Source organism: Ambystoma mexicanum, chromosome 2p (assembly GCF_040938575.1).
Source record: "Ambystoma mexicanum isolate Mex_15411 chromosome 2p, UKY_AmexF1_1, whole genome shotgun sequence".
NCBI classification, from domain to species: domain Eukaryota; kingdom Metazoa; phylum Chordata; class Amphibia; order Caudata; family Ambystomatidae; genus Ambystoma; species Ambystoma mexicanum.
The window spans coordinates 12,874,437-12,898,340 of record NC_090923.1 but is presented as its reverse complement, the minus strand read 5'-3'; the positions used below and the strand labels follow the sequence as shown (position 1 = coordinate 12,898,340).

The following is a 23,904-nucleotide window of genomic DNA, read 5'->3' as shown; positions in this document are numbered from 1 at the left end:
GTCATCCTTCCCCAATTCCAATTTATGCAGTAAAATTTCACAGTGACCAGTGAATTCCACCAATGTGAGTACCTGACCGGAAATCAAAACCTCAGCAAGAGTCTGGTAGAGTGTGTTGTCGCAGGGCTGTACAATTTGGAATACAATAGCAAAAGGTGCCAATGGCCTTTCGCTTTCAGGGAAGTGAGTCCAAGTTCGTGTCTAATGGCACTTACGGGCACAGAAATAGGGACCCCCAAGACTTTGCGCCAGAACAGACCCACAATACGAGTAAGAACATCCAAATCCCAATCTTCTAGCCACTCAATTCCATATAGTAATTTTTAAGTTATTTTGCCCTCAAAAAATCTAATTAGAGGGATATGTCAAAAGCTTAGGTAATTGCCGCCCGTGGGAGGGATGGAGACTGGGCCGCCATGGAGTTGTTCCATCACGTTTCCAGCAAACTCACATTGAGGGTCTAGTCTTTTCCAACATGCCCGCTGCCGGGAGGTACTAAACATTCTAACTCCCGGCAGCCGACGTGTTGCTACCGCCTTGTGTGCTGTTCCCCTTTGCGGATCATTTCGCTTGTGATTTTCCTCTTTGGTTCCTCATGGAATTCCCCTTTCTTTTTTTCCTTCTGCTCTCTCCCCGTTGCATTTGCCCCTGTGCAGGTCTGCATAACACTGCCTTCCTTTCTCTCCCTCTCTCTTGGCAGGCTGGTTTTTTCTCTCTCTCTCTCCGCCGCAACCTGTGGTCCTTTTCTGTTCCAGATTTTCTCATCCTGGGGTTTCCTCTTCCCTTTTTTCTGTTTCTCGTTCCTGTCTCCTGCGGTGCTTCTCCAGCTCCGCGTCCGGTCCTCCCTGTGCCGGCGCTTCTGCCTCCGCTCACGCTCTACTCACCTTTACTATCACAGGGCCTTTCCTGGGGGCGGACGCCCTGATCTTCAAGAAGGCTACTTATCCACTTAGTAAGTCAGCCTTTTTGGTGATATCTCTCTGCACTTCCCGGAATCAACCTTCCTGTGGACAACTTCTTCACTGCCTCATTCCACTGGTTTGCGGCTGGCCCTTGCATCATCAAGTCCTTCATCCTATGGGTTTTTTTTATGTCTGCAAGGCTTTTTCCCATTAAGTCTGTCCCAGGAGGGGGGCCACAGGTCTACCTTCTCCTAGGTGGCCACTGTGGCTTCCACTCGGGCTATACCCTATCTTCAGAAAAAAAAGAAGAAGGACTATCATTCCAGAAGACTTTTGGTCAAGAGCAGCTCAGACACTGGGAATTCAGGTGAGGAGGAAGAGGAGGTGGTTGACCTTGATATGATATGATATTTTATTTATATCGCGCTCGTACACAGGTGTGTCAGAGCACGACCAGGCGAAGGGAGGGGAACAGGGGAGAAGCAAAACCAACAATTCTACTAGCCCCAGTAACATTGAGAACGCGCAAGAGCAAGGGGAAAGGAAAAGGGGGAAAGTACATGGAAGGGGGGAGAAATTGGAAAATGTGGAGCATAGGAGAGAACAAAATAAATATTAAGTAAAATAAACAAACAAAGGTGATAAACAGTGGTAGTGCAGCCGGTAAGTGGCAAAGTGCTAGGTTAGTCACATAGGGTGTATCTGATAAGTGCAGAAGAAGAGTGGATGGGGGACTGTAAGGGTACAGATATAGGCCCCAGAGCAAAGGGTGACCCGGAGGCAGTGCAAGAGGGTGGCAGGGTGAGCAGGTACCTGGGCCCGAAGGACAGAGTGTGGCCAGGTGCACAGTGCCGGGAGAGAAAGCAGAAGCGAAGAGGAAGTTCTTGAGGTTCTTCTGGAACCGTAGATGGTTCTCCTCAAGTTTCAAGGTGGCAGGGAGGCAGTTCCAAAGGGAGGCCCCAGCCGAAGTCAGAGATCTTCTCCCAGATCCTTTCTCTGAAAAACGACTGACCCTGAGGGAGTTAGAAGTAGAGAAGCGAAGGGCTCAAGAGGAAAGGTATTTATGGAGGGATAGTTGAAGGTATTTTGGACCCAGGCCCCAGAAAGCCTTCTGGATGATGCAGAGTGTTTTAAATGAAATCGTTGCATTCACTGGGAGCAATGAAGGGATTTCCGAGCTGGAGACATATGATCCCAAGGCTTGAGGCCAGGGACAAGTCTTGCAGTCCTGTTCTGGGTTAGTTGCAAAGGGCGGAGAGTGGAAGCAGGTAGATTTAGAAAGAGGCTGTTACAGTAGTCCATCATAGAGAGAATCAGAGCTTGGGAGACAGTGAGCTTCTGAGGGAAGGCGACAAAGGGAAGAGTACCTGTAAGGAGGTGCAGTAAGAAGTTTGACTTTGTCGATACCTCAGAGATGTGGGCAGAGAAGATAAGTGTGGAGTCAAAGATGACCCAGAGGTTCTTGGCCTCGCAAGTAGGGGCAGGAGGAGGGCCAAGGGAGGCCGGCCAGAGTGTGAGGGGAAAGGATGGAGAAGGTGTACCAATGAGGAGGATCTCAGTCTTGTTGGCATTTTAACAAAGATCATTGGCGGCACACACATTTTGAATGGCGATTAGGCAATCAGATATGAGGGAAGGAGTAGAGGTGTCTGGAGGAAGCCTGAAAAGGAATTGGGTGTCATCAGCATAGCACTGGAAATTTGATCAGAAAATGGAGATGCAGTAAGTGAGAGTTGCCAAGTATTGGTTGAAAAGACAGGGCGAGAAGTTAGACCCCTGGGGAACGCCACAGGTAGAGAGGGAGATAGAAGATAGGAAGGACCCAAGTTGTATCTGGGAGGGTCGATCAGCAAGGAAAGAGATCAGCCAGGCCAGAGCCTGCTCGGTGAAACCCAGGTTGTCACAGAGATGATTGAGCAGGGTGGTATGGTTCACCGAGTCGAAAGCAGAGGAGAGATCAAGTAGGATAAAGTCAAGGTTGGAGATGTTCAGGAGAGCAGTTTCCGTGCTTCTGGCAGCTCTGAAGCCAGATTGGTGGTAATGGAGAGAGACGACAGAGTCAGAATGAAGGTTATTTTTCAAGGAGCTGGAAATTGTGCGATAGTTAGCCGGAAATGAATAATCAGCTGTGGGTTTCTTGAGGAAAGGATGCACAAGGGAGTGTTTCAGAGGGTACGGGAAGATCCAGAGACAAAGGAGATGTTGCAGAAATCATCAAGGGCAGCATTGAGGGTATCAATGTGGTCCTTAATAGTTTTAGAGGAACAGGGATGGAGCTGTTTTGATGAGGCTTTCATAGATCGGACTTTTCTAATGACCTTGTCAGGGGAATCAAGAGGAAAGGAGGAGAAAGCGATAGAGGGTAGCTGAAGGTGGATTTACAGATAAAGTGTGAGGCAAGGACATTGCAAAGAGACTGGGAGGCGAGAGGATGGGTGGAGACTGCAGCGGGGTTGGCCAGCTCCTTGTAGATGTTAAAGAGTTCGGCCGAGTTCTTAGATGCTGCAGAGACACAGGCTTTAATGTGGAATTGCTTCTTGGTGCATACAGAGAGATCAGCCAGGCCAGAGCCTGCTCGGTGAAAACCAGGTTGTCACAGAGATGATTGAGCAGGGTGGTATGGTTCACCGTGTCGAAAGCAGAGGAGAGATCAAGTAGGATAAAGTCAAGGTCGGAGAGCAGGTCTTCACGGATGTTCAGGAGAGCAGTTTCCGTGCTTCTGGCAGCTCTGAAGCCAGATTGGTGGTAATGGAGAGAGACGATAGAGTCAGAATGAAGGTTAAACTGAGAGATGGCAAGCTTTTCAAGGAGCTGGAAATTGGGCGATAGTTAGCCGGAAAAGAATAATCAGCTGTGGGTTTCCTGAGGAAAGGATGCACAAGGGAGTGTTTCAGAGGGTACGGGAAGATCCAGAGGCAAAGGAGATGTTTCAGAAATCATCAAGGGCAGCATTGAGGGTATCATGACAGAGCTGGCAGTGAACCATGTCTCGGTAAGACCAAGGACATCAAGGTCAAGATTTCCTAGGAGGTGGCAGATGTCAGAGGAGTGTTTGATGGCAGAGCGAGAGTTGAGGGTGGCAGGTGAAGAAGGTTGCTGGCCTTAAAGACCTTCCGGGGAGAGGTACAAATCAGAGGTACGCGCTGCAGAGTTGTGGAGGGAGCTTGAGATGAGGCAGAGGAGGAAGGGGAAAAGTGCAAGGTAGCCAAGGGAGGAGAGTAGGGGACAGCTGGAGATGAGAGGAAGTTGATGAGGCGAGGGAACCAACTATCAAAGAGGAGGAGATTATCCTGAGGGCCTTGCAGCATGCAGTGCCATTTAGTAAGGCATTAATGATGACTCTGGAGGATTCAAAGGAATCCATACAGGCTTCCCAGCGGGTGCCACCATTAATGGTAGAGGTGGAGACAGGACAGAGCACAGAGATCATATGAGGGGTCCAGAGATCTGGTAGTTGATAGTGAAGCAGTTTGAGTAGATAGGAGAGACAGATAGTGCCATGTGCAGGTAAAGAGAGGAGGCAGTGGGAGAAATATGCAAGTGCAGCGGTATGGAACAGTCACTAGGCTAGAAGGTTACAATTTAGGGCCAAAGTAAAAATGGAAAACACGCCCACATTTGCTTACAAAAACACACCCAAATTGGCTTACAAAAAAACACCCAAATTAGATTTCCGATGGCAAATGCTAAGGCACCATAGGTAAAGGAGATGAGGTATGAGGTATGCGTTAGAGTTGAGTGGTGAAACGAGCGCATTCGAGAGCCTAAAAGGAAGAACAGTTGGACCAGGCAGAGGGGAGAGTGAAGGTTCAGGAAGGGAAGAGAGAGGGTGAAAAGAAGGCGGGAGCTAAACGTAAGGAAAGGGAAGTAGGAGAGTCTTGGTAGTCCAGTTACATGGCTGAGTGAACTGGCAGCCCCAGGGACGGTTGGGCTGTTGTAGTTTTGTCATGTAGCATCCCGTTAAGCGGACAGTGAAGCTGACAGGGGCCTTAGAAGTGGGCCTTTGGTGAGGGAGCCGGCTAAAGACCTTGGGGCAAGCAGGGGAACTGGCGGGATAATTGAGAATTTACAGTAGCAGAAGTTAATTCTTTTCAATTGTGGGATATAATGTTTCTACTTTCTCCCTAAAATGCTTCATGAGGAAGTTTCTGTCTGGAGAACTTGTAATTGGAAAGCCAAGATAGATGAGTGTCTTGAACCTTTCTAGGGTAACCCCATTCACAGAGCAATTTAGCTTGTTTTTTTGTGCTCTCTTTACAAGCGACATTACTTGTGTTTTTTAGGAGTTCATCTTAAGGTTATTTCTCCTCGCAAAGCCTCAAATGCAGCCAAAAGGCGGCACAGCCCTGTTTGGGTGCAATCCAACAACACATAGACCAACCAACTTAAGGGAATATTTCCAGTTTTGGGAGAGGCGAAAAAAACTCTCTCCAACACTGGGCCCACATCTGCGACATACAAGTTAAAGAGAAAGGAGGCAAAAATGCACCCCTGTTTCAAGCCATTAGTTGTGGGAATCGTTTCTTTGTTTCATTCACCTTGTCTATCTTGTGTTGGTTCCATTTCATTCTGTTGAATGCAGTGTAGAGCCCAAGTCCTTCATCATTCTCTCTCAACCTCTTCCCTTTGGCCAATTCAATGAGCAAGTCACTCCTGTTGGTCATCAGAAAACTGTCAAGGAACACGTAATCACAAGATCTCTTGTTATCACTGTGCCAGGTAATAGAGTCCCCTGTATCCACGTTAGTGGTACCATTCAAGAAATATCACCCCATTTTATGTCAGCGGACTTTCCATTTGCTGCCATTCAAAAGCTACAATTGGGGGTCTACAAAGTCAGTATTCTTCCACGTGGGTGAGTTAGATGACAGGGCTTCATCTGACTCTAAATCAAGACACGTTGAATTGAAGTCACCAAGGACAATCACATACCTGTCTTTGTGGGACTCCATTCAGTCCACGTAGTCGGTCGAGACGGCTTTAAGAAAAGAGTCTAGCTGGTCTATGGCCTCATGTCAATAAATATTGCAAATTATGGTTTGTAAGGGCATCAGTTCAGTGTGAGTTTCCTAGTCAGCGGCCATGAAGCCAGATCTAAGGTCATATTATTTGGTGAACTTTAGGCCACTACAAGATCTACACATGGTCCTGAGACCCCTCTCTGGCCTCCCCTTCATGCCCTTGCTTGCCAGTTGTGCAGTCCCAATGTATCCATCCATTGCGGGGTACTTCCATCAGCTAAGGCTCCTGGCGCCCCACAGATAGATTAGTGAATATGTGCTTGTGACCTCTTGTGTTCCAGGTGGCAAGTTTGAAGGCTGTGGGTGCTAGATCCTACGTGTATATTTTTGGGGTTCATGACTTGAGTTTAGATTCGCTGCCAGCCAGGACAAATCCAATTGGCACGCACCCCACTCCCCTGTCACTTTATCAGGGCCCATCATACTGGCCTGTTTACCCGCCTTCATTGTGCGACTGAATTGCTGTGAGGGTGTGTTATATTGACGCTGTTCATGATTAGTGGTTGGTTGGAACCCTCCCCATCAAGTGTGAGGCCCTGGGCATGTCCATGGTTTTAATGGAAAACCCAAGTTACCCCAATGTCTCAGATTCCCTCAGTATTAGATCAAATACCTTTCAGGACTCAAGTCCATGCACAACTCTGTATGAGCTTAACCCACACATTCTACACTCTCAGTGTCTCTGGTGGATAGAACACTGAGATGGATCAGCAGAACGATTCAAAACCAAGCCCCTGTCTTGGCATAGTTGGCCGTGCAAGAGGAGCTGATACGAAGCCTGTGGTTTGGCTGGACGCAGCTTAAGGCCACCGTCCTGAAGAGAGACAGTCAGTTCCTGGAATGTGTCATGATGAGCTCCATTTCTCTGCGTCAAGCCACCTAAGTCCTCTCTGCCCCTTGCACCTTTCAGAATTGCAAGTATAACATTCTAGCGATTAATACAAGAAGTATGCAAGATTTTATTTTACTGCTGGCATAGCTTTTCATAAATGTGATGTGCACCATTTCGGTCCAGGCCATCGTAGTCAGGGCCTCCAAGTCCTTTTCCCCTTTCGGAATGTCAGTGCTGGTTTATCCCACAGTTCAGCCTCAGTATGTGCTGTGGTGGGAATTGTTGGATAAGCCCATGGCAGCCCTCTGAGCCACATTCCGGTGCTGCACCATGATTAGATCCACAGGAACCAGCGCAAAGAACATGAGCGTGCTCATGTGGTCGGTCATTGTTGATGTCAGTTGATAAAGGGAGTGTGTTGGGAGCCCTGGTTGTGATTTTGTAATTTGTATCAATGTCAGCCCCATGTCCTGGGATGACTGCTGCCTGCACTTTTGTGGCAGTCAGATTTTCAATTGCAAAATTCACTTGCACTGGGGGTTCCCAAGACGGAACCTTAATGGGGTTGATCGCCCCACTGTGAGGCAGTCGATCTCATTATTGGGACAAGAGCCAAAGAAGGTTCTCCGCAGCTTTCGAATTGACTTTACTCGCCGCCAGTGGCCTGCGTTCATGTTGACTGTCCTTAACCCCACTTTCTTCATCCGAAACATACATGATTATTGAGTCAGTGTCAGGATCCTCAACGACCGTCTCAACTGGACAGGGGAGTTGTTTGTTCCCACTCCCGGCCAGTATCTCTGGTAGATAAAGTTCTGTATGGTTTTAGATGAGGACTGTGGTCATGTTCACTTTGCTTCTTTTCTTGGCCTGTTTTCCCTTTTTGCCAGGCCCCTTCCTAATAATAAGTTTGGTGCTGGAGCCCATACAAAGAGGTGTGTCCAGTCCCGCTGCTCCCCTTTGTTCAGTTATCACCAAATGGGGAGAGGGAAGGGCTGTAGTGCCACCAACAATAGGAACCATGTCAATGAGGGGCTGTTTGTCTTGGGCTATGCTGTTGGTGAAATTAAAACCACCTGCGAAGAATCTACTCCTCTATTGGGGAGACTCTTCATACAAGACAACCAACGTGGGGATGACTTGATTGATTGAAGATAAGGAGCTCTATGGATGCAATCCATTGGAGGTTGACTGCTGCATGCAGGGGCAACACGAACTGCTCCTGGAGGGCAACTGAGGAGTAGAAACTTAGGAAGTGCACGTTTCAGCTGCACTATCTTCTTCTCCAGAGTCTGTATAAAATGCTGGAGATGTTGACTCCATGGGCCCGTGCCCTTGTTCTATTCTCAATGCAGTGGCAGTTACTTCCTCCATGCTGTCTAAGCTGGCACCCCCTTCCCCTCGATCAGTGCAGACTTGAGATGAAATAGGCTCTTGGTGTTAGGCAGAATCCTGTGCAGTTCCCTTGGGGAACACTGCAAAAAGATTAAGACTACAGGAGTAAGCAGTAAACCCACTTGGTAGCAGTCTGCACCACCCAGATTTACCTGGTAGCTGTGGCTGAGAAGCCAGACCTCTCTCAAGAAGAGCAGGGCAGTATGTAGAGTATACACAATAGGGCCAAAACACAGTAGAGAAAACAAACACTGACCAGAGCCTTGTATCAAAAGTATATCATTATTTATTTAAAACACACTTTAAGCAATACACTAGCACTCTCAATCAAAAGCAAGTTAAAACACAGTCAGGTAAGTATACACACCTCCCTTGATAACTATCAGACAAGTTAGGGTAAAAGCACTACTATTTGTAAAGACAGAAGTGAGCGCTTAGCCTAGATGGCACTCCAATAGTTAAGGTTAAAGGGAGAGAAAAGACAGAGCATAAAATAAAACAGTTCCCAACACTTTTATGAGTTCAGAGCAAGGGAAGAAAGGCAGGTTATACTTTAGAGCCAAAGTTCGCATAGGCCAGGCCCACTTTAAATGGAGCAAAGCGAAATGTGCCCAGGATCACACGTTTAAAGTGCACTAAAATTATTTGCAGAATGTTCAAAAGAGGTTAGGGCGATTCAAAATATATAGTTAGAAGGTCTGGAGCCAACCCAGTATAGAAGCCAAGGATTTAGGGTCACCTTTAGCAATCTGTAGAAAGTGAGGCCAGGCAGGACACAGTACCTTAAAGAGAGAGGAAGCTCCAGCGGGGGCAGTTGTTCCTGGCAGTGGTTGCAGTTCATTGTTCCGACCAGGGGAAGAGAGGATCTCGATGATCTTGTCCAGAAGGAAACATGGAGTCGATGCACTGCACAGGGATGAAACCAGCTGCGGAGTTACCGATTAAAAGGTGCGGTCCTTTTATTCGCGGTCAAAAGTGGTGAGCTTGGCTATCCGGCCGCTGGGGTGCTTGGCACGGGCAATTTGACCAAGAGACATCTTTGGAAGGCGAAAAGGGCGAACTGGTTGATCCTACCAGCTCAAAGGAAGAAGACTCTCCAGTCCAATATGCAAAAAACTAGGTTTATTCAAGGATTGCCTGAGGGGTTCGGGAGCTCCATCCTCATTGTGGGTTGTTGTGGGCGATATTGGCAAGGGCATTTGGCTTGCCTTTTCTTCCATTTGTTCATACAGTGACTTATGAGAATGCTTTCGTCCAAACAGTGTGAAAGCGTAGGGTGATTTGAAAAAGAAAGCCTCTGTGCTGTTCTATTATGTAACTGAATGGAGCGCGAGGGATTCACAATTGCAGATTAACACATAAATTCACTGTTACCTTGTTTCCTTGTGTTTCGCTGTGAACCACTGTAAACCACTCTGCACCACTCCCTGTGCCACGCTCTGTGCTTCGGGGGTCTTTTAAAGGTGAACGCAGCCTCCAGGCAGAATGAGTGGGAAAACAGCAAAACACCACAGTGAACCACTCTGCACCATTCCCTGCACTTTACTTTTTAGGAAAAAGTTTATTCATGTACCGGGATACAGAGATTAACTTTTGTAACGATGCAAAAGTAGGACTCCTACACAAAGGTGGCACAAACCTTTATTAACCAGGATAGGGGTTGAAAAAACACCCTCTCTGTCCCGAAAGCTATGAAAGCTATGAATGTCAGGATGTCAAATGAAGAGTCTGTCACTGTTGTGTCTCAAACATCTACCTCTGACCCTAACACTAATAGCTTATATCAAAGGAGCAAGAGGGTTCTCTTTCAAAGAAAAGTGGTGATGACAGTTCTTGCCAACAGAAATGTTCCTAATGTTTCGATTGATCAAAACGACAAAAGAAATGTTCCCCAATGCATAACTCCAAGGATCAGGGGTTGGCCCTTCCCTTAAATTCCTGCTGGTTCCACTTTAGAGGCTTAATAAAACTAATGTATCTCATTTGGGTCCACACCCTGTGTCCTCTTGAATGAACTTCACAGTATTTTTATATTCTCATGTTGGCGCAAGTCCCGGACTTGCAGTTCTGTATCATACTAGCTTGGTTTACTGCCATGCCAAGCATATGCTCTGTGCTGTCTCTGCTTCTCTCATGGTGCCAGACCCTATGTTTTACTTTCTCTCATATGGGTGGGAGTCCCAGACTTGAAATGGGCTGTTGCAAAAGTTTGGTTTACTCTCCTGCCAGGCACATGCTCCCTTCTGTACTGTCTCTGCTTCTCTCAGGGTCCCACGCACTCTTATTCTTTGTTACTCATATGGGTGGGTCCCTTCCTGCTGAGCATATGCTCTGTGCTGTCTCTGCTTCTCTCAGGGTCCCAGGTATTCTTATTCTTTGGCTCTCATATGTGTGGGGTCCCCTCCTGCTGAGCATATGCTCTGTACTGTCTCTGCATCTCTCAGGGTCCCAGGTACTCTTATTCTTTGGCTCTCATATGGGTGGGGGATCCCTCCTGCCGAGCGTATGCTCTGTACTGTCTCTGCTTCTCTCAGGGTCCCAGGCACTCTTATTCTTTGTCTCTCATATGGGTGGGGTCCCCCCTGCTGAGCATATGCTCTGTACTCTCTCTGCTTCTCTCAGGGTCCCTGTCACTCTTATCCTTTGGCTCTCATATGGGTAGGGTCCACCCTGCTGAGCATATGCTCTGTACTGTCTCTGCTTCTCTCAGGGTCGCAGGCACTCTTATTCTTTGGCTCTCATATGGGTGGGGGTCTCCTCCTGCTGAGCATATGCTCTGTACTGTCTCTGCTTCTCTCAGGGTCCCAGGTACTCTTATTCTTTGGCTCTCATATGGGTGGGGTCCCCCCTGCTGAGCATATGCTCTGTACTGTTTCTGCTGCTCTCAGGGTCCCTGTCACTCTTATTCTTTGGCTCTCATATGGGTAGGGTCCCCCCTGCTGAGCATATGCTCTGTACTGTCGCTGCTTCTCTCAGGGTCCCATGCACTGGTATTCTTTGGCTGTCATATGGGTGGGGTCCCCTCCTGCTGAGCATATGTTCTGTACTGTCTCTGCTTCGTTCAGGGTCCCAGGCACTCATTCTTTGGCTCTCATATGGGTGATGGTCCCCTCCTGCTGAGCATATGCTATGTACTGTCTGTGCTTCTCTCAGGGTCCCAGCCACTCTTATTATTTGGCTCTCATATGGGTGGGGTCCCCTCCTGCTGAGGATAATGGCCTGTACTGTCTCTGCTTCTCTCAGGGTCCCAGGCACTCCTATTCTTTGGCTCTCATATGGGTGGGGGTCCCCTCCAGCTGAGCATATGCTATGTACTGTCTGTGCTTCTCTCAGGGTCCCAGCCACTCTTATTCTTTGGCTCTCATATGGGTGGGGGTCTCCTCCTGCTGAGCATATGCTCTGTACTGTCTCTGCTTCTCTCAGGGTCCCCGACCCTCTTATTTCATCTTCTGTAGTCGCTCCCTGATTCCTCCTAGATTTCCAGCACCTCTAAGTCTGTCTGCGTACCTGTTTCTGTGGTCCACAATTTCCAAGCAGCAGTGCTTCCTTCTGAGTCTCTGGCAGCCTTTCTCCGTTCTCTGTGGTCACTTTGCATTCTTCGTTCTCTTCTCTGTAGTGGTCGCTCCACCTGTCTCTTCTCCCCTTTCGCAGGATGGGGCTTTGCTTTCCGGCAGCTTGCCAGTCTTTGGGGCAGCCAGAGGTTTGTTAGGGCAGTTTGCAAAGGAGCTCCGTCTCCTTTGACTTCCTTCTTGCTCCTGTTCACCTCTGTGCATGGCGTCTCCTGCTTCGGTCTCTTGTTCGCCGGATCACTGTCCCTCGGGTTCCATTGTTGTAGGATGGATTTCTTCTCGGCTCCATAAACTGGACTGCCAGCTGTTCACAATAGTGAGGCTCCTTAAGTGTTCCAGTACCTGTTCATAGGTCATACTATCCAGTATTTTTAGCAGGAAAGGGGAGTTAGTTATAGGCCTATAATTTGGGGCATCATGGGATCAAGACCTTGTTTTTTTAGCAGGGGGGTGAGCCAAGCTCCCTTCAATCGTGTAGGAACATAGCCTTCCTTCAGGGAGGCATTAGCCATAGTTCTGTACCTGTACGATATTCCCTTTACACAAAGATGGTTCGAGTTTGAGGAAGGTTATTCTTAGTTCATCCTCCGTAATGCTTCTATAATTAAAGACTGGGACCCTCAGGTGATCTTTGATCTTGCCTTCTCCCTTTACTTCTGCCTCATTAGAGATAGTAGTCTGTACTTTCTGGACTTTTGCTTTCTGAATGGGGATTTGATTTATTCCACTTTATCCATCATGGCCTCCTGGATGCAGAGTGTTTGGCGGCTTCTCCAATTCCTTCAAAATGTGGAAGGTTTCTTTGGGCTTGTGCTGTGCCTGGGCAATCCGTAGGTCAAATGCTCATTCTTAGTTTAATTATAGCCTCTTTATACTTCTTAGCTGATGTTGTATAACTAAGTTTGGCATAGTCGGCCTTGGAGGATTTCCAATGGTAGAAATCTTTCCTTTTGCAGACTCTTAAATCTTTAAGTTCTTCTGAGAACCAGGCATCATGAGTGAGATGGTTCACCTTCCCGAGTTTTAGCGGCACCAGAGTGTAAGTTGCATGTTCTAGCGCATCCAGGAGTGCATTCATCATATCTTCTGCAGAATGCAAGAGTTAATTACTCCTTGTAAGGGGTGGAGTGCGCTGCTGGACTGTCTCGGGATCCAGTCTCTTCAAATTTCTCGAGACACACCAATTTGTTTTATTGGCCTCTTTTTACACTCATATGCAATATAAAACTCAATGAAAAAGTGATCCAACCAGGGACAGGGGGCAATGTACGATTTGCTCAAAATAATGTTCTACGAGGACACCCAATCCAGCATATTGCCCATAACATGAGTGGGTTCATCAATATGTTGGATGTAGCCTGTACTTGCCGTAAACCTTTCTAATTCCAGAGCAGCTGCAACACTCCTCTCCTTACTGACTGCGCTCCTGACACTCCTCTCATTGGTTACTATGCTACCCAAATTGCCTCTTACATGACTCGGCTCCCTAACTCCTCTCCTTAGTGACTGTGTCCCTAACTTGCCTCCTTAGTGACTGTGCATATTAACCTCTCTCCTTAGTAAGTGTGCTTCCAAACAGCTCTCCTTGGTGACTGTGCTTGCTAACGTGTCTCTTTAATGACTGTGCTCCCTAACTCCTCTCTTTGGTTACTGTGCTCCCTAACTCCTCTCTTTGGTGACTGTGCTCCCTGAGTCATCTCCTTACTGACTGTGCTCTCGACACTCCTCTCATTACTGACTGTGCTCTCTAACTTGTCACCTTATTGACTGGCTCCTTAACTCCTCTCCTTGGTGACTTTGCTCCCCAATTTGTTTTCTACATGAATGTGCTCCCTAACTACTCTCCTTAGTGACTGTGCTCCCGGAACTTTTCTCCACTACAAGCATCTATTTAACTGAATGAACATGGTGCACTCCAACAACCTTTTGGAAACGTGTGTTAACTTCCTGAACTTGAGAACCTGCAAGGAACAGAGTAGAAATGCAGATAAAGTGAGGTTCACCTTTCAGGGTGTGTGATGCCGCCATCACATCTAAAGAACTCTAAAATGACTCCCAGTTGGTGAGGAACCATAGTATACTTCAACTTCAAGGAACGTGGCACTGCTGAAGAACAATTATTTTTCCCAATGTCCATTGAGCTTTATATTTTCACTGGGCCTCATTACGACCCTGGCGGAAAGTGACTGACCGGACCGCAACAGCGTAAATAGCGTTTCCGCCATTGCACGAAGGAGCAAAGTGCGGCTAATTACGACCCATCGGGCACGAGCATTACGCCATGGCGGAATCCGAAAGGCTGCGATGGCGGAAATGACCCCAAAACGGCCCTTACCGCCGCCGTACGCTGCACCAGGTGCAATACCGCCACCCATCTTAGCGGTCACCGTAATGAGCGGTCACCGTAACGAGCGGGCACCGCAAATTACGGGCACCGTAAATATACGGAAACGGAAGTAAAAGCATGTGGCCGGAACGGGAAACAGCACGCCGCACAACTATAAAATCCGAATCCCAACACAACCATTAAAAATCCGACCCTGACACACATCCCAACCCGTTAGCAACCCCAGTTAAAAAAATAAATATGGGAAAGGTAGCCAAGAAAGCGTGTGATCGCAAGCGGCAGGTACACTTCTCCCGAGAGGAACTGACCGTGCTCACCGAGACCCTCCAGGAAAATGCCGCCGTCGTCTTCTCCAGTCAAATGACCAGGACGGCCCTTGCCAACAAGAAGGCCATATGGGCCCTGGTGGCACAGCGCGTAAGTGCGGTGGGGACAACACCCCGCACGCCACAGCAATGTCGCAAGCGGTGGGACGACCTGCGGATCCGCGTACGCAGCATACTTTCTGCGAACAGGAACATCGCCACAGCTACCGGGGGGGGTTCAGAGTCGCCCATCAAGTTGACCCCCTGGGAGGATATCTGCGCCTTCACCATAGGAATGGAGAGCATAGAGGGAGTCGGAGGGATGGAGAAAGGAGTGCCGACATCCGGAGAATCAGGTAGGTTGGCCAAGAGAAACAATGCGAAATCCACAAAACACGAACATGTGCAGTACCATGTGACCCCATAGTGCAATACATACTTTGCCCTGACAGCGCCCTCTAAAAGTCAGAATGAATAAACAAATCAATCAAGATGCCATAAACAACCCCTACATGTGCAGCATGCACCCCCTAACTGCAGGCAGCCAAATGAATGCATCCTCAATCCACACGAAAATGAGACCACCTCCAAGGCCCAGTCCCAAATCAGCCTCATGTACCACCCCAATGCATTTGATACGTTGCCATTCCAAATCCGACAGACCCATAACTAACGCTCGCCCCTCTTTACTCCACCACAGGGTCCGATACCAACGACGAGCTGCAGGACACCCCTACCAGCACGCCTGCAAAGAGGGCCAGGACCAACGTCCCAAGAGCCTCCACCTCAGGTGCAAGGATCAAGACACGGCAGCAGCAGGAATCAAGTGGCAGCACACTGGAGGGGACTGCAACAGGCACCCCAGCAGCCAGCAAGTCCACAACCCCAGCACCACAGGTCCCCCCAAAGAACGTATCTGATGGCACTGCCTCTGGTGGTAGCAGCACCATAGGTGACACAGCTGTCATGCCAGCATGCTCCGACACGGAAAACAGTGCTGGCGACGTAGGTACCATCCATGACCTTTCCCAATCCCCCTGCATGTTCCATCCCCTACACCATGACGAAACCACGCAGGGGCACCCTGAAGACGACGACTGGCCAACCCCCACAAGTCCTGTGCCAAGGCAACATGTGTTGAGCAGCCCCCCTGTCACACCACCGCAAATGTCCATGGCCCAGCAGAGGCAACAGTCCCTCGACCTGCTGATCGAGCAACAGCAGGAAGTGTCCACGCTACTCAAGGACCATGCAAATGAATGCGGGGGTTCCAGGGCAGCCATGGAAACATCCACCGAGACACTCAGGGCACAAATAGAGAAAAGTAGTGAGAGCCTCAGGGGAGAAATGGAGAGAAGCACCGAGAGCCTGAGAGCACAAATGGAGAAAAGCACCGAGAGCATGAGGGGGGAACTGCATGCGACGTCCAAAGACGTTTGTGCTGAACTTGCTGCTGTGCGCCGTGTGCTCTCGGAGCTCTCACAAACCCTCAGAGACATGCATGGACGCGAGCAGGCAGAGACATCATCCGTGGCAAGTTCCGTCCAGGGCAGCCCCCAACGCAGATCTGGCAGGAACCTGCGCTCCACGGGCAGGGGTGCCCCTGATACCCGTAGAGGGGGCTTGCAATAGCGTCTACCCACGGACAGCATGCATATTTGGACACTGGTGTTGGGGGGGAGGTAGTAGGGTGGAGGGGGTGTGTTGGGCTTCACTGGGTGGCGGGTCCATAGGGTGTATAAATCAAATCACATTAACAATACAGCACCTCATTATCATCCAATGACATGTGTGGACATTGATATTTGCGTACGAGGCCTTCATAGGCGTACAGTCCACAATGTGCCTGTACTACACACACACAGTGCCACAGGTCCCCTTTCCGTGTAATAGGCACCATGCGTGGTTGCTAGAAGCATGCATCTATGATGCTCTGTCGGATTGCACGTGCATCCTGTGCCTCATGGACTCCTTGAGGTGCCTCCACATCCCCACCCTCATCATCATCATCATCTTCAGGTGCATGCAGTACAGCGTCAGGGGGCATGGGCACATTCCTACGTATGCACATGTTGTGCAGCATGACACATGCCATGACCATCTTAGAAACCTTCTCATGGCTGTACATGAGTGCCCCGCCAGACCTGCTGAGGCTGCGGAAACGAGCCTTCAGTAGGCCGAATGCCTGTTCAATGACCACACGGGTACGTGAGTGGGCATGGTTGTAGTCCTCCTCATGCTCGTTCTGTGGGTTCCGGATTGGTGTAAGGAGCCATCTCTTCAGTGGATACCCGGCATCACCTGTATGAGACGAATAAAGGGTGTCAGTGGAATGATAGTGCTAAGTAGCCCCCCCCCCTCCTGCAAGGTCATTGACGCATCAAATGGGCCACGATGTCATGCATGGAATGAGACTCACCGAGTAGCCAGGATCTGTGCCCTGCGTGTCGCTCCATGTAGCGTGGTATTCTTGTGTTCCTCAGGACCATAGAATCATGGGTAGATCCTGGAAATCTGGCACAACAATGCGTAAAGATCTTGTTGGAGTCACACACCATTTGCACATTGATTGAATGAAATTGTTTCCGGTTGCGGTACTGGACCTCCATGGCATGTGGGACAACCAATTCAACATGGGTGCAGTCGATGGCACCAATGCAACCCGGGATGCCGCCAAGTGCATGGAATCCCACTTTTGCGTTGGTAATCTCCTGGTACGTGCGTGGTAGTGTGATGTGGTCGTCGGCGTGCTTCAGGAGGGCATCGTGCACTTGGAAGAGTGTCCGTGAGAACAGTGGCTGTGAAATGCCATGCAACTGTCCCACTGTGTGCTGGTAGGTGCCTGTGGCCAGGAAGTGGAGTACAGACACCACCTTCAGTAGGGGTGGGATGGCGGTTGGGCTATCTATCATGCTCACGAGGTCAGCATGTGTCATGTCCACAATGGCGATTATGGTGTCCCGGTCCAAACGGTAGAGGGTGTGGATCTGCTCAGCAGTGAGGTTGAACGGATCAGCTCGGAGGCGTGGGATTGCGGGCCGCCTGCGTGGTGGTAGTGGCAGTGCTTGTGGGCCTTGCTGACCCTGCCTTGCCCTCCTCCTCCTCCTTCTCCTCCGTCTCCCCTGTGCGCCCGGTTGTTGTACCTGTTGTTGTTCGTCGTCTTCTTGTAGTTGTAGCACTTGCAGTGCTATCTGGTCCCCCAGGCCCAACATCGCTAGTCCTGCCGGTAGCATTTTGGAGTGGGAGTGGTTGTGGGAGGGGTTTGGGTCTGCTATATATGTGCTGTCGGCCTGTATGGCCTCCACCTGTGCTGATTGAATGAATCTGTGGCAGATGCAATCCCTTCTGGCCGAGCACGTCCCGCACGTAAGGCTGCATTTGGCCGCATGGCATCTTGGGATTGGAATCATGTATCAAATCCCGATGGCAGTGTGATGTACTTTGACTGATTTTCATGCTATGCTCCCATTGTTACACATGCTATGATTGCAGCCGCTTACATACCTGTGAAGAGTCAGTGGTATGTAGGGCTCGATCGATGGCCGACCCTCATGCAGCACAGTAACGTACTTCACCGACGGGCGTGGCGTCCCATTTGTGATTGCAGCCAGTTAGCATTATGACACACAGCCGCACTACATTGATGTAATTGTGAATGCAAGCGTTCACAGAAGCCTTTTCGACGTAATGTTGCAAGTGAGGAATTCGAAGGCCAGCATTTTTGGTTTTGAAGTAGCGGCGAGGATACGCCCACAGGTCTGGCTGGAAATGTAACGTTCTATTGTAGAATGTCCTTGGGACATGGCCCATATCGAGCAAGCAATGAATGATATGAATTGAATGGGATGCGCAATAGCGTAGTGGACGATAAGGCAGGACGTTCCCAAATCCATCTTGCTTCACAACACTACAGATCCGGCCAGGAGCACAGTGGTTTTTGCAGACTGCATTACGCACAGACGCGATGGAAGTTTCACATATTATGTGAGTGAATATTCATGCGTTTTCATTGCGGGATGAGGGAATGATGAATGGATGCATGGACAGATGATTCCGTTTAGGGTCTGCCATGTACATGGGTTTTTTGAATCACTCCCCTTCCCCTGCGCTATGTGATGCAAGGCTGCCATAGTGGGACTTACGTCTATCTGCCCTTGTCGGATCCTCCCTGTCTCGACGCGCCTTCATACACTTGTGTCTAGGCACGTTACTAATCCCATGTCATGGGTTCTATCTTGACGGACGCATGCACAGTAACCGACGTTGCCAATGGTGTATTTACCTCGATTGATTTCGTTATGAATCGATACTGATTTAGGGGTGTGTATATTCCTTTGGAGTGGGCTAGCATGCATATGGGTGTGGATTTGGTGTGTTGAATGAAGATTGTAATGCATCATGAGTCCCGTAATGCAATCGGTTAATTTGTGTTTCATTTGGGTGACAGGTATCTCCTGCCCTATTGCAGATGCCATCTCTACGCCACTCCTCCAGATGGGTTTTACTCTCGACACCTGCAGCTTCGGGTGAATCAGTGGAGCACCATTTCGATCTTATGGGACGATCGCCAATGGGCCACATGCCCTTACGCTGTACTGGTGGTAAGGTGCAACATTTCGGCCTTTCAGCTCGACTAGTGCCTGCCTCATGGGACGGACCTGCGGTTCTTGCCGCTTCCATGTTGCCTTTTGGAACGTTGATGTAGGCCCTGTGTGCCATGATGGTACAGGGCGTCACACAAGTGGAAGCTGGTCAATTATTGCAGATGCAGCCCTCGGTGATGATGGATGTTTTGGTGTTATTTTGCAAATTGCTGTGGGGCCTTTGTCATTTGGATGTGCATTTAAATTGTATTCCGATATTTGTCGTGTTGCGTTATTCTTTGCAGGTGATGTGGCGATTTTCGATTTGTGGCGGTATGTATTGCGAGATGATCTGCATTGTGTTCCGCCTTCTGAGTTGAGTTGTGTGGTACAGTACTGGCCGCGTTTGCCTACGTAGCACAGTATGGTCACGGATAGGGGCTGCCATTGTGACTGTTTACATGATGTGCTGTTCAGGGGCGGGGGATTGGCTTTTGGCCGACTGGTGCCTGTCAGCCAGGTCGATTGGTGGAATGATGGGATGTTCAGAATGTGGCTGGTCACAGGTGCCTGTGTTTGCGTGCGTTTGTTGGAGGGGGACTGGGGTCATGTCCATTGGAATAGCTTCTGTATTCATGCCATCTGTGCCCTGCAGCTCCCATCGGCCCCTCTTGGGATGAGCCTGGCTGCTCAGTCACTCTGCCAACTTGTGTGGTACATGCTTCTGCTGATGGTTGGTTTGTTTACTGGCAAGAGTACAGGGCTGGTGCAATCCCCCTCAGGATGCTGTTTTGGATGTTGCCTTGCGCTGGTGGCAAGCGATGGGGGACTACTGTTGTTTTGTGTCATGTGTTCTTGATTTTCATTTTGATGTATTGTACCTTCACATGCCTGTGCTGCATCAGTACGGCTATGGTGACATGCCGTACATGGATGCCCACTCACGGGGCGCTTTGAGCCCCTGCATGCATTTCTACGTTGGCATGCATGGGTGAATTGTAGATTTCACTGGTTGCATAGTGTGAGTACATTGCGCCTGCCAGGAGTTGTGCAATGTGGCCAGGGAGTGGAGTACAGGCACTCAGTGGGCCATTTACGGTTGGTTCACGATGCCGTATTTCTCGCCATGGCGGAATGGTACTTTACGACGTGCTTGATGGCGTTCAGTACATGTCCGCTAGGGTCAGAATTCGCGTACCGTTGCGCCATGGCGGTGATTCCGGTTTTGCAAGGCGCGCGTGCGCGTACTTGGTGCAGTTAGCGTTGCCGTTCACTGCGGTGTCGCTAATGGCATCGTACTTTACGGTGACGGGTCATAATCGCAACGAGCGGTGTTCGATGGCGGTATTGCATTTCCGCCATCATTTTTCCATTTCCGCCAGGGTCGTAATGAGGCCCACTGTGTTTTAATTATTTCCAGGGACATCGGTGATGATGGCGGACTTGGGAAACTGGAGCATGGCAACAGGCTTCATCCTCGTAGGATTCTCTGTCCCCTCAGAGGTGAAGGGTGCCCTGTTTGCTGCTTTCCTGCTGGTTTACTTGCTGACCCTCCTGGGGAACCTGCTCATCACTGCACTGATTGTAATCAGCACCAATCTACACACCCCAATGTACTTATTTCTGTTCAACGTCTCCTGCGTGGACATTGGCTCAGCTTCTGTCACAGTCCCCAGAATGCTGTTGGGCCTCCTGGTCGAACACAACTACATCCCGTTCAAGGAATGCATTGCACAGGTCTTTGCTTTTTTGTTTCTGGGTGCCACAGAGGTTTTCCTCCTGACGGCCATGTGCTATGATCGCTACATCGCCATCTGCCTCCCTCTGAGTTACAGCGTTATCATGAGCGGGAGGTTTTGCATTCTACTGCTGGCCATTTCTTGGATGGCCGGTTTCATGTACTCTCTTATTCTAACCCTGCAGGCAGCTCGATTACCGTTCTGTGGTGACAACAAGATTGACAATTTCGTTTGTGAATTCCCAAACCTTTTGAATCTGGCCTGTGCTCACCCATTGGCCAACCAGATTGTGATCTTTGCATTGGGGGGAAGTGTTTCACTGATCACCTTCCTGGTCATCGTCACGTCCTATGTCCACATTATCAGAGTCATCCTAAAGATCCCGTCCACGGAGGGGAGGAGGAAGGTCTTCTCCACCTGCTCTGCACATCTCGTGGTGCTTGCCATGTTTTATGGGACTGGGGCAGCAACATATTTAAAACCTTCCAGTATCTCACTGGGGCATAAGAAACTAGCGTCACTCTTTTATGCAGTCTTTGCACCAATGCTAAACCCAATCATTTATAGTCTGAGAAATGAAGAAGTGAAAAAGGCGGCGATGAAGGTGATGCATCGCAGGCAAAGAGTCCTGTAGACCTCAGTAATGCGGTGATGGGTTAATAGTCAAATGTGGAAAACTTAATGTCGAAAAAAAAAAAATTGAATGTCTTTTTTACTTTGTTTTTTGTTCGAAATGGGGGGTTCCCACCCCAAGCCCACTTTTTTTATTTTTTTATGTTTGAACCTTTTTTTTTTACATACGGAACCCAAAAAAAAAATGTACAAAAAAATAAAGTATTCGAATTTTTTTCCGACATTATGTTTTCGAATTTTTTGTAAATCGAAATTATGTGTTCGACATTATGACTGCACACCGCGAGATGATATTTCTTGTGTTTACACCTCCACCACCTAATTCCATTTGAGATTTACAATCATCAGTGTCTACAAAGAGCAATACACCAGGTCACATCGCACCCGTCACTTATCCTGGTTTTCTTCATATTCCATTGTGTCTTCGCGAACACTTATATATCTCGTCCCACCCTTGCGCTTGTCTCTTTATATTGATGCAACTGCAAGGGTGCAGAAGAATGAGACTGGCACAAAGGTGGCATGTTTGGGGTTAAAGACTTTTATTTCCAATGAAAGGAAGAGAAAATCTTATCTATCCTTCTTCTAAGAGGGGTTTCCCTGCCTTAACATAACCCTTAAAGGGGCAGTCAAACAAGTGGAACGATGTGCAGACCTGTTGGTGAATGACAAGGATTGATATGTTATGTTCTTGCCATGGATTTTAGAACCATTCCCTCCCCGGTTTGTAAATACAGGTAAAGGGCATCTACCCAGTAAGCCCACTATCTAGGGATGGTATTGGGAATTCTCAATTAGATGGCTGAGATATTGCCCCTCCTATGAAGCCAGTCCCACAACGAGCTAGTTATCGAGTTACTTGCCCAGTGTCCCTGCAGAATTCTGGCAGGGAAACAGGGGAGCTCAGTGTCCTGTACTGGAATGTTTCTGGTATTGAAAGGGTCTAGTTCTATGCCAAGCTCCAATGTCAAGGCTGTTTATGACATGGGCCAAGATATATAGCTCCGCGATCTAAGATATCAAGGCCACGCTCCAAGATCTAGGCTACCTATTCCAAGCTCCAAGATCTAGGCTATCTATGCCATGTTCCAAGATCCAGGCTATCAATGCCATGCTCCAAGATCCAGGCTATCTATGCCACGCTCCAAGATCTAGGCTACCTATTCCAAGCTCCAAGATCTAGGCTATCTATGCCATGTCCCAAGATCCAGGCTATCTATGCCATGCTCCAAGATCCAGGACATCTTTGCCAAAGTCACTAATCTTGGCTACCTTTGCCAGGCTCCAATATCACGGATATCTAGGCCATGCTCCAAGATCGAGGCTGTCTATGGCATGGGCCAAGATATAGTCTATCTAGGCAAGGCTCTACGATCTAAGATATCAAGGCCATGCTCAAAGATCTGGGCTACCTATGTCAGGCTCCAAGATCTAGGCTATCTATGCCATGTCCCAAGATCCAGGCTATCTATGCCATGCTCCAAGATCTAGGCCGTCTTTGCCAAGGTCACTAATCTAGGCTACCTATGCCATGCTCCAAGATCTAGGCTATCTCTGCCAGGATCCAAGATCTAGATCATCTTTTGCAAGGTCACTAATCTAGGCTACCTATGCCATGCTCCAAGATCTAGGCTATCTCTGCCAGGATCCAAGATCTAGGTCATCTTTTGCAAGGTCACTAATCTAGGCTACCTATGCCATGCTCCAAGATCAAGGCTATCTCTGCCAGGATCCAAGATCTAGGTCATCTTTGTCAGGCTCCAAGATCTAGTCTATCTATGCTATGTTCTCTTATCCAGGCTATCTATGCCAGGCCTCAAGAGCTAGACTATCTATGTACTGCTTCGGAATCTAGGCTACCTAGCCCAGGCTTCAAGATCAAGGCTACCTATACCATGCTCAACAATCTAAGCTATCTAAGCCAGGCTCCAAGATCTAGGCTATCAGTGCCATGCTCGTTGATCAATGTTATCTATGCCAGACTCCAGGATCTAGATCATCCATGCCAGGCTCCAGGTTCTAGGTTACAATGCCATGCTCAAAGATTCTGGCTATCAATACCATGCTTCAAGATCTAGGATATCTATGTCAGGCTCACAGATCTAGGCTATATATGCCATGCTCCATTATTGAAGCTATCTATGCCATGCTTCATGATCAAGGCTTTCTATGTCAGGTTCAAGGATAAAGGCTATGTATGCCATGCCCCAAGATCTAGGCTATCTATGGCAAGTTCCAAGATACAGGCTATCTATGCAAAGCGCCAAGATCCAGGCTATATATGCCGTGCACGAAGATCCAGGCTATCTATGCCATGTTCCAAGATCTAGGATATCTATGTCAGGTCCCAAGATCTAGGCTATCTGGGCAGGATCCAAGATCTAGGCTATCAATGTCAGCCTCCAAGATCTAGGCTATCAATGCCGTGCTCCAAGATTCAGGCTATCTATGCCAGGTTCCAAGAAGTAGGCTATCTATGCAAGGCTGAAAGATCCAAGCTATCAAGGCCATGCTTCAAGAGCTAGGCTATCTATGGCAGGCTCCAAGATCAAGGCTATTTATGCTATGCTCCAAGATC

At 48.7% G+C, this 23,904-nt stretch overlaps 1 protein-coding gene across 1 annotated transcript; it reads left to right on the top strand.

Annotated features, from left to right (window-relative positions):
- Positions 1–20,388: 20,388 nt before the first annotated feature.
- On the top strand, positions 20,389–21,327 carry LOC138567664 (olfactory receptor 8H3-like). The gene has a single exon (XM_069646135.1). It carries the CDS (start codon positions 20,389–20,391, stop codon positions 21,325–21,327), a length of 939 nt encoding a protein of 312 aa, XP_069502236.1.
- The last annotated feature ends 2,577 nt before the right edge of the window (positions 21,328–23,904 follow it).